This window comes from Euprymna scolopes, chromosome 17 (assembly GCF_053919585.1).
Source record: "Euprymna scolopes isolate OS-2025 chromosome 17, ASM5391958v1, whole genome shotgun sequence".
Taxonomy (NCBI): Eukaryota; Metazoa; Mollusca; class Cephalopoda; order Sepiida; family Sepiolidae; genus Euprymna; species Euprymna scolopes.
Genome location: NC_136498.1, coordinates 68,541,718 through 68,559,517, shown reverse-complemented (window position 1 = coordinate 68,559,517; position 17,800 = coordinate 68,541,718). Strand labels below are relative to the sequence as shown.

General features: G+C 31.2%; 1 protein-coding gene across 2 annotated transcripts in view; it reads left to right on the top strand.

Moving 5' to 3' along the window:
* Nucleotides 1-17,261, top strand: part of LOC145296774 (WD repeat-containing protein 36-like) — a 62,258-nt gene extending 44,997 nt beyond the window's left edge. For both annotated transcript variants that reach the window (XM_080142830.1, XM_080142831.1), the window contains exons 13-20: nt 311-419; nt 2,587-2,666; nt 5,805-6,013; nt 7,521-7,669; nt 7,969-8,088; nt 10,710-10,794; nt 13,305-13,492; nt 17,067-17,261. In XM_080142830.1, the coding sequence (XP_079998956.1) occupies nt 311-419; nt 2,587-2,666; nt 5,805-6,013; nt 7,521-7,669; nt 7,969-8,088; nt 10,710-10,794; nt 13,305-13,492; nt 17,067-17,216 (1,090 nt within the window). In that variant the 3' untranslated portion in view covers nt 17,217-17,261. The remainder of the gene's footprint in view (nt 1-310; nt 420-2,586; nt 2,667-5,804; nt 6,014-7,520; nt 7,670-7,968; nt 8,089-10,709; nt 10,795-13,304; nt 13,493-17,066) is intronic.
* The last annotated feature ends 539 nt before the right edge of the window (nt 17,262-17,800 follow it).

Below are 17,800 nucleotides of genomic sequence, written 5' to 3'. Positions count from 1 at the left end.
ATACCATAGTATATAGTTTGCTCCACCTTATCATAGTAAAGATCTATACAAAATTTCAGCCAGGTCAGTCCAGTAATTCCTTTAAAAAAGTGGGACAGAAATAATATAGAAAATTGATATAAATTCAAATTACTAAACAAAACTGGTGTGGGGACGGGTATTTTTTAAACAATATCAGTAAAAACTTTAAATAGTTTAATTTTGATTCATATATTATTGAAAACCAGTCTATATATTGTTTCTTTGTACCTGTTGACTTTTCCTTGCTAAAAACACAACTAAAACTTTTCTTTTCTAATACAAAATCTAGTGATCTGCTTGCTGTTTCTCTGGATGATTTATCAGTAGTTGTGGTTGACTTAGCAACAAAACATGTGATCCGTGTGTTTTCTGGACATCGGCATCAAATCACAGATATGGTAAGTTTGTTTTTTTGTTTTTTTAGTTCTTGTCCAGAATTCCCCTCTTATATTAAAAAATAAAAATCTGTGACAAAATAAAAAATATCATATTCCAAAATCACATAAATTGATTAAATACTTTTATTTTTATAAAGAAAATCATTTTTAAGTGATTAATGGGAATTCATAGGTATTACCACATAAATCTTGTAAGCTTGAATTGAGTTATCGCTCTTTGTTTTGTATTTGTTTTGTTTATTATTATTATTTTTTTTTTTTTTTTTACATTGCTTTCAAAACAACTGACAAGACAGCCATTCTTTGGTTAAGTGGAGAGTTTTGCAGATGCGGTTATAATCAGCTAATGTACTTCCTAACTTCTGGAAGCGGTGACAAGGCAAATCAGTTCCTTCACTTTTGTTTGTGAAGCAATTTATTGAAATAAAATATAAGAAAAGGACATTATTAAAAAATATACAATTAAAATTAACAAAATTATAAAAAGATAAAAGTAACACAATTAGTCTTTATTTGCACTTTTAATAATAAAATTAAAAACAAAAGTTTTTATTTTATTTGAAATTTTATAAGAAATATGTTTATGGAATTATAGAACTACATTTTTTTTTTTTTTTAATTTTAAAAATAAAAGTTTTTATTGGGATTTGTATACTAAATATATGTTTATGAAAGTATAAAAATAAAATTATTGAAATCAAAATAACAAAATTTCAAACATCATTAAAAAAACATATCCATGCATAATATTCCCAAAATAGTTTTAAGATTTTAAAGTGTTTTCCATAGTTCTTTTTAAAAAAAAAAAAAAAAAAGAGCACAAAAAGTGTTTTCAATAATTATTCAAAAAAAAAAAAAAAAAATTATTTCAATAATTCTTAATTAAAATAAGACCAAAAAAATTTTCCAATGATTATTGAATTAAAAAAAAAAATAATCATCAGAAAAACATAATACATGCACAGAGGAAATATAGGTGTGAAAGAAAAAAAGCAAAGAACTTGTCACCGCTTCTGTTATCAGCCATACTGGAAGTTAGGAAGTATGTTAGCTGACTATAACCCAAGATACTTGTTCACTTTACATTTAAATTTATGTATGTTGGTATAGTTGGAGATGGGGAGCAGGTAAGGAATTCTAAAGGCAAGTGGTCTGAGGAAATAAGCTATTAGTGTAGATAGCCTTCCAGCACCTGGAAACCCTTCTACTGTTGGAGGGGAGTGATTTTGTTGCTTATTGGGTTGGTTGGGAGTATTTATGTTGAGCGGGCACAAGTGCAGCAAGTTCATTTAATTATATTACATTGAAGTAGTTGTTGAAGTAGCTGTAAAACAAGGAGAGATACAACATTTCAGCAATGGGATGGGCTGAAGCACGGACTGTACAATTTAAATAAATGATATGTAAATTTTATCAGCAAGTGAGAAACTGACAGTCACCATGTACCATTAATTCTATGTCGACACACTTCAAACTTAGAGCAATGGATGCTCTATCACTAATAAGGTCTGGTACCTCTGCCACTAGTCTCTCACTTTTAGACAGGGCCTAAAAAAAAAAAAAAATCTTAAATCTAATAGGTTCCACTCTCTCGGTCAAGCTCCAACCTGTCCCATCATTACATTGTTGCATCCCTGTGCCTGTTTTACTGCTAGTTTAATGGAATGAACTCATAGTACTTGTGCCCCCCTTGATGTACATACTCCCAACTAACCCAACAAACAGCATATTCCCACCCCTTCACTGTTGAGGTTCCTACATGCCAGGAAGCCTTTTACTCTTATAGTTTCTTTCCTTTGACTGTTAGACTTTAAAATTCCCTCCCTATTTCCTGCTTTCTTTATTGTACTAACATGCCGAAGTTTAAATGTAATGTAAACAGGTATCGCGTTGCTCAACTCCCCACAGTCCTTGTTAGACAATAGTAGCTCCTTATGTCTAAGTGGAAGTATGTCTTATTTGAGGGTGAAAAACAGTATAAATATATTGGAATTTCTTATTCTGAATTGGAAACAATTTCCTGAAAAATTCTTAAAAGCTCGCAAAATGTTTATAGAATTTAAACATTTTAATTTACTATAATACTAGCAAAAAAAAAGAAAATAATAATAATAATGGGCATTTTAATTTGAAAATAACCTTTTTTTCTTTGTATAAATCATTTCAGGCTTTTAGTTCTGATGCTCGATGGTTGATTACCTCATCTATGGATTCCCTTGTAAGAACGTGGGATCTTCCTTCTGGAAAGTAAGTTTAATTTTTTGTTTCTACTTTATACCAAAATATTATTTATTTAATTGTATTGCTTTATTTGGTTGCATATGAATATGTCTACTACTAGAAAGTATAGGCTTCTTTTAGTAATGCTGAATGTGAATCCCGTGGTTTTCTTTTAACAACTAATCTTTTAAGTCTGGTAACAATTTTATGGATAGTTCAGGAGAAAGTAGGGCTAATCTTCTTGACACTTCAAAGGCGTTTGACAGAGCATGGTATTCTGGTCTTCTACATAAACCTCGGTCCTGGATATGATCTTAAACTATATCCGATGGTGAGGGCCCCAGCTTGCAGGCTTTGGGGAGTGTGGAGCCACCCTTTAATTGCCATTGCTCCCAGGTCCACTCTGGTCTGGACTGGTAGTACTTGTTAGGGTCCCAACTATGGGTTAAATAGAAACCGACTTAAAAAAAATCAAATATACTCTATTAAAAAATTGTTCTTCAAAATCACTGGATTTGGCATTAAATAACCTGAAAAGGGTTGATATGCCGTAAAACAAAAACAACCAACCAATCTACATAAACCTCAGTCATGGTATTGTAAGTAACATATCGCAGACTTAACAGTTGCATAAGTTGACTGATTGCTAGAAAATTCACAATTACAAAAAAAGAATCCAACTATATAACAATGAAAAAAAAAAGCAACAAACCTTAATTTAAATTTGTTAAATAGAAAACTGAGATCATCAACTGTTTACCATTTAGCTGTTTCAGAGATTTAAAAACAGGATAGCTTTTAAATTCATGTTTCTCTGGTGGAAAATACCACTTCCCCAATAACAAAATATAAACACAATCCAGTTACTATTTCCCTAATACATAAGTTAAAAACATAATAAGTGTAATAATAATATTAAAATCTTACTCTTAAGAACTACTCTGATACGTTAGCATATAAAATTCTATATATATATATATATATATATATATATACAGGGTAGAACGGTAAATTTGTTGCCCTAAAAAAAACAACACTACAGCTTTATTTAAAAACTTTTATTAAAAATATCAATTCCGGTAACTTGATTATGTAGTAGAGCTGACATCTATTCAATGTAACCGCCTTCAGCCTCAAGCACCATCTCAATATGGGTCTGGAACTGGGAGCATGCTTTTTCTACATGTCGATTGGGCTGGATTTGGTGTTGTGGGAGGTCATGTTGGTGATGTTCTCAATGTATGACCAAACAAAGTAGTCCAGTGGGTTCAAGTCAGGGTAGGAGGGGGTCAGTGAAAGAAGGGTACAAAGTCGTAGCACTCCTTCTGAAGCCAAGCCTGGGTCTCTTTGGACTTGTGGGCCAGCACCGAGTCCTGCTGCCACACCCAGAGTCTGCCAGCAACCACCTTATTGCACCAGAGGATCACCACACACTCTTCAGCACATTCAAGTACACTTTGTTGTTGATTTTCAAGCTGACTTCAAAGATGTGGCCCTCACTTAAAACCACACCAAAGACCATAACTGTGACCGGACACTTTGTTGAGCTGTGCCCTCAAACGTTGAACTGTTCGGAATTGCATTTTGAGTTGTACAGTGGCACATTTCTGATCTTGTTCATTGAACATTGTGTTACTTTCAGATATGATAGAAGGTTCCTATCGCCCTTGGGATTTGTACACAACTGGTCAACTAGTAGATGGTCTTAGAAAGAGTCTATTCGGATGAACCAACGTTTCGTCGGGACTGTAAAGTGAACTAAGAAACCAGACAGATTAAGATCGTCCAATCAAAACTTAACCTCATTAAACATGTCATTTATTTTTTTTGATGAGTAGACAATCCCTTCCAGCTACCTAAACACATTTGACAAGCATGGACATGAGACGCACAAGATATAAAGGTCTAGTCAAGCTGATGAGCCATGTTGTCTATTAAGAACAGGATCCTTTTTTTTTTCCAAATCAATAAAGACATAGTTACTGGAATTTAACTTTCTATTGTTTATATATATATATATATATATATATATATGTGAATTGTGTGTATTTAGGTAGCATTTTTTCATTTAAACAAACATTGTTAAAAATAATTGAGCTTCTGTTTAATTATATCTTTTTTATTTTTTAAAAAATTTATTTTTGTGTGAAAATCAAAAACACAATATTTTCTATAGGTTATTTGTATTATTCATTGGACTACTGCTCTCATCTTGAGTGTGATTTTCACAACGTTTCGGTCGATATAACCTCCGATTTTCTTCAGGTGTATCTTGTCGAACTCGGGAATGTTTCTGTCGAACTCGGGAATTTGGACTGAATTCTGAGCGGAACCCTTTATTTACTTAATGGAGGTAGCGTGCTCTTGTTCCGTCAATCATGACCAGATAGAGGTCCTAAGTAATTCGCTAATGTATTTTTCGGTTGCCCACACTGGGGATTGAGGATAAGTATAAAGATAGATATATATTAATATATAGTAATAATTAGATATATACTTTATATATACTTATTTATATACTTTATATATAGAGATAGATATATATTAATATATAGTAATAATTAGTAATAAATGGTGATATTTACAACTAGAAATATCTTCGGTGTGGGCGACCGAAATATACATTTGCGAATTACTTAGGACCTCTATCCAGTCATGGCTGATGAAACAAGAGCATGCTACCCCCGTGAAGTAAATAAAAGGTTCTGCTCGAAATTCCGTCAAAATTCCCGAGTTCAACAGAAACATACTTGAGTACGACAAGATACACCTGAAGAAGGTCAGAGGTTATATCGACCGAAACGTTGTGAAAATCACACTCAAGATGAGAACAGTAGTCCGATGAATAATAATACAAATAACCAATCCTCATCTAAAAAATTCAGAAACGTCATGTTCTATAGGTATCACAAACGTTTGAAATTCCGTGTCAAATCATCTTTGATTGGTTTAGAAAATATATAGTCATTAAATATCAAAATAGGATTATTGCTTTTAACAAGAAATGCCCGTGGAATCATAATAAACAAGTTTCATTTGTAAATAAGTGGAAATTAGATATTCTAAAATTGAAGAATGAAGCATTGAATTACGAGTTTAAAATAATGTAAGTAAAAACATTTCTTAACATTGAAATGCTTTTATATATTTTATTTATATTTTCAGATTGATAGATTGTTTTGAGGTGGACACTCCAATATCTTCACTGAGCATGTCTCCCACTGGCGAGTTCCTTGCTACATCTCATGTTGACGACATTGGAATCTATTTGTGGTCCAACAAGACCCTATACGATCATGTTCCATTGCAAGCCCTTCCTGATGACTTCACCCCTATCTTAATCGAGACTCCCACTACTAGCTGTAAAGCTCAAGGTAAGTTATTAAGAAAGCGTTGAGTAAGGAAAGACACCATTTTGTATGTAATAAAACTGACAAAGCATCAACATTTCCGACAATCTCAATATTTTTTTTTCTTTCTAAATGAACCTAGAAAAAAAATTTATTTATATTGAGATTCATGCAAAATATGGCAGTTGAAAATAAAAATAACAAGAAAACTTAAGTAGATGTTATTTTATTTGTTTTTATTTTTGTGATGAATTCAATTATTATACGAGTTGGGAATAATTTTCCCTCTGACCAATTTGGTACCCCCAAATGGAGAGCTGCATATATATTGTTTTTAAAATATAAAATATAATTATCCACTGAACCGTGTTTCGTCGTCTATGACTCATCAGAGTGGCTGAATCTAGCGATATTCAAAATCAGAACCTCACGGTAAGAAGCCTAAACTCTTACCACTGGACCGTCTCGCATGACTTTGAATATATCTCGATTTACATAGATGTTATTTTATTTGTTTTTGCGATACGTTTTGAATGAATTCAATTATTTATATGAAAGTGCATTTTTACCTAAATGTGACTTGGGAATAATTAGAATTGATAAGAAAACTTATAGATATACTTACTTCAAGAAAACTTATACATATACTTACTTATTAGTGAAAAATATGAGTGCACACCAAAAATGATTGAGTAGAATTTTAATAAAAACAATAAAATTTTACTATTTGTAGTCCACAAACTCCAAACAACATTCCCATCAAGCCAAGATTATCTCCGTTCTTCTTATATAAAGATACCATGTAGCTTTGTTTTGCGTTGAATCTGAATAGTAAAGTAATGTTATTTTTTATTAAAACTTTGCTTTCTTATTTGTTGTAATCTTTAGTGTAAACTAATGTCTTTCATTGATAAATATAATTTTTTCTGTTAATATAAATAAGCACTAAGAATTGTTTTAAACTGGGGACGAGAGGGGAGGACTTACATTGCCCGATTGTAAAATACGCTTAAATATATTTTAATTCATGCAAATTCCATATTTATTATTCCAGAGCTAATATCTCTATTGAATATTATATTGTTCTTAATATATAGTACTGATTTCAAAAGATTTTAAAAAAATGATTTGGGTGTCAATTAATAAAAAAAGATTATTTATAAATACAATTTATGATAGATTTAAATAATAAAAAAGATGTGTTTATGGCAGATTAAAATAATTTAAAAAATGTATTTCAATACAATTTTTTAACAGATTCAAATAATGAAAAATATATTTCATTATAATTTTTATGACAGATTCAAATAAAAAAGATGTATTTATGACACATTCAAATAATAAAGATGTATTTCAATACAATTTTTTATGACCCATTCAAATAATGAAAAAGATGTGTTTATGACAGATTGAAATAATAAAAAAGGTATATTTCAATACAATTGTTATGACAAATTCAAATAAAAAAATGTATTTCAATACAAACTTTTTATGATATTCAAATAATAAAAAATGTATAATTTATTTGCAGCTGAATCTGATGATGAATATTCGCCAGAAGAACTGGATTCTTTATCGTCACCTTACAAATCTCCTGAACAGATCAGCAATGAACTAATCACATTGTCTTTGTTGCCATCATCTCGCTGGCAAAACCTTTTAAACTTGGACATCATACGTGTAAGTAACATTTCAGACCAAAAAGCTCAGTTAATTTACTTATTCATTAATTCAACTGAATATCACTCAAGCCAAGGGGACATAACCCATGCTTGAATCGTAGCTCTAGAACAAATATTTTTTAAAGCAGTATCTACAGAAGTTTAGTAAAGGCCATTTCAAATTAACCTTTTTTTTTTCGTATATCAGTTTCCAAAGGATAAATATTATTCTTATTTTACCTCCATCTTCAAAACTTTCACACTCTTCAACTGTAAAAAAAAAACAAAAAAACAATTTGACTTTTAAATCTTTTTCAGTTGAGGAATAAACCAAAGATGCCACCAAAGAAATTAAAGTCAGCACCATTTTTCCTGCCAACAATTCCAGGCCTGAAGTTGAAATTCGCTCCGCAAAAAGATATCATAGAAAATAACAAGGTAAGTGTTAACATACATATATGAGCTAAATTATTCCCAAGGTCGGTTCATCATATTTGAAATACCTTTTATTAAATGTGTTGCGGAGACATAGGCAAATAAAGTTGTGTATGGTATTAGTATGAAGATGGAATTTCAATATGGTTTGCCAATGCCATTATCGCAGTTGGTGTTTCTTTATTAACGCAAAAATTGAATTATTGAATTTCAAGTAAAATACATGGTATTTACTTAGTTGTCACGTCACAGTAATGGACATATCCAAAAATTATGTAAAACTATAAGGTAGAAAATTTAATTATTAATGAAAACAGTTTTTTTTTTAAAGACAATTAGTGAAAATTGAGTTTTGCTAAATTGGCCTAAGATTTTTTAGTTTTTTTTTTTTTTTTTTTTTTTTTCAGAAAATAATTACCTCCCTTGTTACAATTCGAACTCTCCAATTTCTTTTTTAGCATAACTGAATTTTTGTCTTTGAAAACTATTTTCATTAATAAATTATTTTCTACCTTATTGTTTTTCATAATTTTTGGATATGTTCATTACAATGACATCACAATTAAGTAGATACCATTGGTTCCTTTTGAAATTCAATATTTTGCATTTCGCGCTTATAACAAAGAAACACTTTGCAATTAAACCCTGATTAATTTTCTTGATAAATTTGATAAAAATATGTTAAGAAATGGTGTTTTTTTTTTAACTCTTATTCATCCCAAACAAGGCACAGTGCCACTTGGTAATAAAGGGCTACTATTTGAGGTTATGTCTACAGAGACATTATGTAAAAAGTTAAGCAGTATGATGCCTGTTCACATTACAGTTAAATTATTTCCCAAATCTCAATACTCCTTATATTAAATCTCGAGTCTGTAGACTGAAAATTGTCAGAGTAGTTTGGTAGGGAAATGTACACACACAGACACACACAATTTCACTTTTATAGATATATAGATAAAATGTTATAAAAAAATATTTTTTTAGGCATCGGCAAATGAAAGTTGATTTCATTGGGATATTCTTTGTTCAATGGTTTTTTTATGATGTGTAATAAAAAAACATTTACAAGTAAAGGCTATTTTTCATGTAAACATTAAAAAAAAAACATCTCAATGTGAAGACTAAAAATATATATTTTTATTACAAAATATTTAAGAAAACATTTTAAAGTTAAAAAAAAAATATTAAAAACATTTTAAAGTAAAGATTATTTTTTCATGTTAACTTTAAAATATATATTCTAAAAAAAATTTCAAAGAGTAAAAAATTTTGATTATAACATTTTATCTCTATACTTCATAAAATAGGAAAGTTTTCCCCTTTACAAAATGATAATTACCATACGTTTTTGAGTTAAATCCCACCTCTCTCTATAAATATTTAAAAAAAAAAACTCTTTTTTCACGTTCTTTTCCCTCCTTTGTGGTACGGGTTCGAGCCTGCCTGCATACTACCACTTTTTTTTTTTTTTTGCTCAACACACACATACAAACACCTGGGCAACGCTGGGCACCCCTGTTAGTATATTATAAAGATGCGATTTCAAAAATAAAAAATATATCCATATGACTTGGATGCATCAGCTATAATCGAAACCAAAACTTATGAAGAATTCTTGGTAAAATTATTTATTATTACAAGAAATGAAAGTCAATAACAATTAAATGACAGTTACTCAGATGCAAGCGTGACACACAAAATAAATAACACACACGCTATCCTATAAATATACAGATATCACATAGAACATTTTATTTACGTCATACAATCACAACTATTCATTACTGATAATTAAAAGGCAGTTTAAAAGTTAAAAAAAAACATACTTCAATCAACTAAAGTTCAGAACAATTTCACTTTTGGAAATATGTCTTTTCGTGCCAGGTTATCATATTTTCATTTGTATTTAGGTGTTACAGTACAACAATTCTGCCAGCAATTTATTTTCATTTATTTTTCATAAATTTACATAAACAAAACTTATTTCTTTCGGCATTGAATTTATATATAACATCTATTTTAATTTTTTCTGCAGTCTATTTGTAGTTATTATTTTAGGTGACTCACAATCATAGTTTAATGGGAGGAAGATTCTCTGTTCTGGCTTTGTGCCATACTTCTGGTACATGGGTACTTAGCAGTTCAAAAAGAATATTTGATAATATCATTTCTCTTAACATTTCTTATACATTCTCGGGTAACGCCGAGAAACAGACCCTGCTAGTTAAAAAAAAAAATAAGTATTCAGAAAAAGCATTTCAAATGAAAAAGACTATTTTTTATGCAGTTTTAAAATTAAACTAGAATTATGTAAGTATTAATAAGAGACTTTTCCTCAGTATAACACTGGCAAGACTTGCACTAAACAAAATGTAAGTCAAAATAAAATAAGTTTATTTCACATAACCACTTGATCTTATAAATATATATACAGCACTTCTTTTTTTTTTTTTTTTTGCTTTTAAAATATGAATCTTGTTTTCTCAATAATACTAAATATAAAGAAAAAAATATCTGCTATCAATATTAATTTAACTTTTTTCAAAAAAATCTTTTGCTTTTATAAATTCCTCATCTTTCCAACTAATTGTTTTCTTTTTCTTTCTATCTATCTCCTTTAGGTGGCTTCTCGTATATCATTTGGATTGAAACTAAATTTAACCGAATTTGGAAACCTTCTTCAAAATGCAGAAACGGAAAATGATTGTAAGTAAATTTCATCTCTTTTTTTTTATTATTTTTTATGTTAATCATTTCTTTTTATTTAAATTTTTGGATAAGAAATATAGGTGCTTCTTTGTTAGTGGAGTGAAATTAGAAATATTGAATTTCAAGTAAAACCACAAATGGTATGGACTTAATCATCATGTCACAGTAATGAGCATATCCAAAATTTACAAAAAAAATGATAAGGTATAAAATTAATTATCAATAAAATAGGTTGGTCGTACAGTTTAATCAAGACGTTAAAAAATGAAAATATCAAAAAAAAAAAAAAAAACGTGTAAATTGTATATATCCGTTATGGAATAAAGTTCTCTGAAAAAAAAAAATTTCACTAAATTTTATCAAGTAGTATTTTTTCTACAGCGAAAAAACAATTTGTTATGGTACCAAGCAAAAGGTTTGATTTTTAGGAAGAAAAGTTTGTATTAAAGCGAACTGGCACTTTAAATTGAGTTATCTCTCCGTGGCGTGTTCAAAAAATTCCAAGATGTCTACCTTCAACGGGCTGTCATAAAAACGTGTTTTTCCGCTGTGAAAAAACAAAACAAAAAACTACTCGATCAAATTAAGTGAAATTTTCTTTCCGAGATCTTCAGTTCAAAACGGATATGTACAATTTAACCTTTTTTCAATATTTTCATTTTTTTTTTGTCTTGATTAAACTGTACAAGTGCCAAAAATAGTTTTTTACGACAATTAGCAAAAATTGAATTTTGCTTTAAAATAAATAAATAAACCAGAGAGTTTGAATCATAACAAGGAGACAATTATTTTCTGAAAACTTTGAAAATCTTAGGTCAATTTAGCAAAACTCAATTTTTGCTACTGATCCTTGAAAACTGTTTTCATTAATATTGTTTTTCGTAATCTTTGGATACTGTGACATGACAATTAAGTAGATACCATTACTTGTACTTGAAATTCAATATTTTGATTTATTCTTGGATATTTTTTGTTATTCTTAGTTATCATAATATAATAAAAAAAAATGCCGAAATAATTTTCTTCCTGCAATGGACATGGCTTCGATTATTCACATCTTGGGTGTTATTTTCACATTTCAACCAATATAATCTCCAACGTTCTTCATGTATATATTTTTTAACATAATATGTTGAATTTTTTATTCCATGTAAATAGATAGCCACAATCCAAAATAATAGCTCCTTACGTTCCGTGACAACAATACTCCATGCAAATTGGGCAAATTGTGACTTTGTAAATGTATAGGATACTCTCTGGTAAGAGTCATTTTCTAGCATGGTAGAGGGAGCCTATCTTTTTTGTAGCTCCTCAATGTATTTGTTCTAATTTGTGTTGCCTGTGAATGTTAGTAAGATATAAATTTCCTCATAACTGACACTTCTAGCTTGACACATGTTTTTGTCTAAAATGATGGATACAGATGAGTGAATTTGGGCAAAAACTTGTCACAAAATTTCAAGGAACTATTTTCCGAGACACAACACAGATCCATAATACTCAGACATTCTTGGATCCTTTGAAATCATATGCAATTAAATTTTAATGATAAAATATCTTGTAGAACTTTGATCTTTCCTTGACGTTTCTGAATTTTTGAGATGAGGATTGGTTATTTGTATTATTTGGATTCATCGGACTACTATTCTCATCTTGAGTGTGATTTTCACAACGTTTCGGTCGATATAACCTCCGACCTTCTTCAGGTGTATCTTATCGAACTTAGGAATGTTTCTGTCGAACTCGGGAATTTGGACGGAATTTCAAGCAGAATCCTTTATTTACTTCACGGGGGTAGCATGCTCTTGTTCCATCAGCCATGACTGGATAGAAGTCCTAAGTAATTCGCAATTGTATTTTTCAATCGCCCACGCTGAGGATTGAACTAGCAACCTTCAAGAGAATATCGCTTTTTACAATTGATTTTTCCAAGTACTCTAGCTACAGGTCCTTGCGGATACAGCTGAAGAAGGTCGGAGGTTACATCTACCAAAATATTGTGAAAATCACACTCAAGATGAGAACAGTAGTCCAATGAATCCAAATAATACGTCTAATCTTTCTGTTGAACTCTGAGAATCTGCACTGAATTTTGAATGGAACCCTTTATTTAATCCGTGAGGATACCATGTTTTTGTTCCGTCAGCCATAACAGGATAGAAGTCTTAAGTAATTTGCAATTGTATTTTTATTATTGCTCGCATTAAGGATTAAATCTTGAACCTTCAACCTCCAGAAGAGTGTCACTTAGAACTGAATTTTATCCATTACGCCATGGGTCCTTGTAGACAATTTTATTGAGTTTAGGAACCTTAAACCTGTTCTGTTTTATTTTTTTTGATGTACAATCTTACTACTTATTCTGACAACACACACCTAAAGATGGTCAGAAGTTACATTGGCTGAAATGCTGCATGAATAACACTTAAGATGAGAACAGGAAATTATCAATCCTCATTTCAAAAATTCAGAACCATTATTTTCATGTTTCCATTTTTCATTTACAGTTGATAATGTCTTGCGTAATCTGAAAGAAATGGGTCCGTCCTCAATTGATTTAGAGTTACGCAATTTGGCTCCCAGTGAGGGAGGTTCCAGTCAGGTGATGCTGCAGTTTGTAAACTTGATCAACCACATGTTGCAGAAAAAACAAGATTTTGAATTAGCACAAGCTTATCTTGGATTATTTCTGCAGGTAAGGATAAAATTAGTTTCATCTTGTTTTTCCTATATAATAAAGTTAAGATTTTCTTTTTTATCATAAAAATTTTGGTTATAGCCACAACTCACATTGTTTCAATTCGAATGGTTTATGCTTGGTTATGCACGTCCCATGAGAAGTTCCTCTGAAAAAAGTTACCATTAAATGAAGTAAAAAGCAAAATAAAAACTAGTCTAATTCAGTACATTGATCCTATGTCCATTTGTTTTTGTGATGCTGGTCCATAATTCCCCTAACGGAAAAAAAAACAAAAAAAAACATGATGATGGCAACCTTCTGACTCATGAGACAATGGCTTTCTGCATCTGATGCATTGCAGCGCCTTCTGTGGCTTTACAGTTGAAACTGGAGTTGCCTCTCCAGATGCAGGCATGGGCGGCTGATGAATTTTAGGTTTGCTCAGTTACCAGGGTCCACCTTTTGGCATAGCAGACAAAGGCCAGCACAAATGCTCAACCACATTTCCTAGATTATATCTACGATTTGCAATCGTCTCTACATTTATTTTGATCAACTTTTATAAAATTCCCTCTATTCTGTCCTTTCGCATGTTCGTTAATCTTTTTCGTATAAATAAAGCGAAACTAATCGAAGCAAAGTAGGCCGCTTGGTTTTCTAGCAGGACCTCCAGAAACGCAATTAACTTTGATCATTGTTGGGCAGACAATTGCTATTCATTTGGAGAGCATCCCCTTTTTCGGGGGAGCTGGTTTTCCCCAACATCGTGGGAAGCAAAATACAGCAGAAACTGGCCTGCATCCAACCTTCATTTCTGAGCCTGCGTGATTCTTAACTTATTCATTTCAAGTCAACTTTTTGATTGATACCAATTAATTTGAACGTTTTTCACTTCCTGTCGCATCAGCTTTTCTTTCACTTTTTTCCCCACCTTTGCATCACAGGTTCAAGCCTGTCTGCGTACTATCACTTTTTTTTTCTTTTACACCTCCAAACACCCAGGCAATGCCAGGCACACCTGCAAGTATACAATAAAACTCAATAAATTGCTCAACTCTGAATATTTCATTTTTCACTTGTAATTATTTTCCTTTTTAATTTTCTAAATTTATACTAATTTCAGAATGTACTTACATTACATGTTTTCACATGAAATGTATTGGTTTAAAAACTTTCTATTCATAACTTAAAGGATATTACATAAAGATTGTACTTAAACTGCTTTTCTGCCCACAAATCCTCTGAAAAGTTTTTTTTTTTTTTTTTAAGAGAGGGGGACCCAGAATTTCCCCTGTATTAAAAAATAGCCTGTATGATGTACAAACCTGTGACAGAATGAAAATGTCATATTCCAGAAATCATTTAAATTGATTAAGTAATTTTATGAATAAGTAGGGAAGGACTATCTTGCATTGCCATCCTGAAGAAACAAAAGGACAATAATTTATACTTGTGGGATAAGCCTTTCCCACTAATCACTTAAAATTATTTAAAAATGATTTTCTTTATAAAAAATAGGACTACTCGATCAGTTTGTGCTGTTTGGAATATGATATTTTCTTTCTGTTCTGATGATTTGAGAGTTGATTCATTTTTTAGATCCTCAAACACATTTGTATTTTATGGAATCTATTCTAGGTTCATAGCTTTTGCATGAGTAACTATGAATGCAGATATTGGATACATATTTTGTTTGAAAAATGTGTGAAACAATTTAATAAATAAACACCCTTTTTGATATGGCTTTCTAAAAAAAAAAAAATTCAGTTTTTATTTAGAATTTGACTTGATTTAAAAAAAAAAAAAAATACAGAAAACACTTTACGATTTACATACTCGTCATAAGAATAAGCGAAGTAATAAAAAAAAAACGTTGCCCGGGTGTTTAAAGGTGTAAAAGAAAAAAAAATAGTTTTGGTCGGGAAGCGAGATTGAACCCGGAAGCCTTGACGCGAAGGTGGAAACAAAAGCCAACCACTCAACCGTCTCGACCACGAGTGAGAGTGATTGATTAGCGTGTTAAGTTAAGGCTTATAAAGCGAGTGAAAGAGGTTTGATTGACAGGAAGACGCTAAATGAGGTCATCGCAGGATCGTTACGATGACGTGGCAGTATTTTTAGTTTTCGCTTCCCCAAGATGATGGGGGGGGGCAGCTCCCCATTTAAAGGGGATTGTCCAAATTTAATAGCAATTGTCTGATATAAGGAGAAACTCCACATTGATCAAAAACTGATTGCTTTTTGGACATTCCGCCACGAGAACACGTAATGATCAAATTTACTTTCACTTTATTTATACTAAAACGCAGGACAAACAGGCGACACAGCTAAATAGCGCGAATCTCATAAAAGTCGACATAAATAAGTCTAGAGGTGACGCACATTCCCAAATCGTAGATATTATTATCTAGGGGGTATATAAACACTTCTAAGCGATAGCAATTGTCTGATATAAGGAGAAACTCCACATTGATCAAAAGCTGATTGCTTTCTGGACGTTCCGACATGAAAGCCGCGAACATGCAACGTTTCAATTTAGTTTCACTTTATTTATACTTAAAAGGCGAACAAACAGGCGACACGGCGAAATAGCACGATTTTTATAAAAGTCAATGTAAATAAATCTAGACACGATGTGCATTCGCAAATCCTCAATATTATGATTTAGACGGTATATAAAAAGTTTTAAGATATAGTAAGCCCCTTGAGAATTGCGGTGAAAAAGTCTTTGCAAGACATACATAAAATGATCACACACATTTTGCCTTTTATATATATATATATATATATATATATATATATAGATACTAGCGTTGCCCGGGTGCTTGTAGGTGTGTGCGTTGGGGGGGGGGGGGGAAAGAAGAACAAAAAGGAAACTTAACCCTGTTTAAATATAAAAAAAAAAAACAATAAAAGACAGCGACTTAAAAAAAATGGAAGGAAAAAAATAAGGGGGGGGGGGCTTGGTGGCAGGTCGGCTCGAACCCGAAGCCTTCAGCGACAGTCAATGTAAGAGCAATTAAAAAGTGAATGTCAAACATCACGCTATTCCGCAATTTTTTAATGAGGTCAAATCGTTTTACTGCAGGATAGTTGACGGTGACGTTTACATCCGGTTCGAATCCAGTTTCGCTGTTTTTTATACTGAAAAGTGAAAGCAATATGTGGCGATCCAAATATGTGGAATATTTATCTTTTGAAACTCGGGAAAATTAAATAGACAGGTGACCCCCCCATTGTTAACTCATACATATTATGATTTAGATGTGATATAAAAGTTTTAAGAAGAAGCGACACCCACGAGAAGGTGTCAGAAAAAGCCTTTCTCGAACATACACGAAAACGCGCGCGCACACACACACACACACCAACATTTTCGCTTTTATATATATATATAGATATAGAAGACTGTTTCTGTCTTGCTTGTCATAAAATTTGATTTTCTTGCTTTAAAAAACAAAAAATTACTTAATTTGTGATCTTTGTTCCGTGACATGTATGTCAGTCAAATACTAATAAAGAACAAAAGTTTCATCTATAAATGCTGTTAATACATTTTTTGAAAACAGATTTTTCTTTCTTTTTTCAGCTCCATTTCAACGAGATCAGCTTAAACACTGAATTGTGTGAACAACTCCGTCTCTTATACACCAAAAATGTCTCAATTTGGGAAGAATTACAGCGGCAATTCTCGCAGACAAATTGTCTTATAGACTACTTGAGAGCGGCTAAATTCTGAAACCCTGCTACACCTTTATTAGACAAATAAAAACATTATTTTTCATTTGTTGTCCTTCTTTATTTAGAGGAGAGTCTGAAAAATTACTCCTTGTGTCACGCAACTGACTTTAGTTAAGGAAACATATGGACTTAACAGGCAGAAAAATATCAAACACTAAATAACTGGTAGTGTTTTTAATTTTTCTTTCTTTTTATAACTTAATGTATTATTGTGCGCGAATCAAAGAGAAATAACTCTTCTTTACTGAATACAGAGCTATTCTTCCACCACTTTATTTCTTTTTTAAGATTATGAAATTGAACACATTCTCAGTTATTTCATCCTTCTAGGCAACTCAGATTTATCAAAATAATTTAAGCAATTTTTATAATACCATATATATTTTATATAATACATTATTTCAATGTAGGATGATAATGGATATGTAAATAGAGAAGAAACTGTTGTAAAAGCTCAGGGGAGCTAACTCATACTAATAAAATTGATTGCTAAAAATAATGTTCTTATTTAGAATTAGTTATTTTAAATAACAAAAATACGAACAGATCTTACACACTCATCATGAAATCAACAAAAATTAC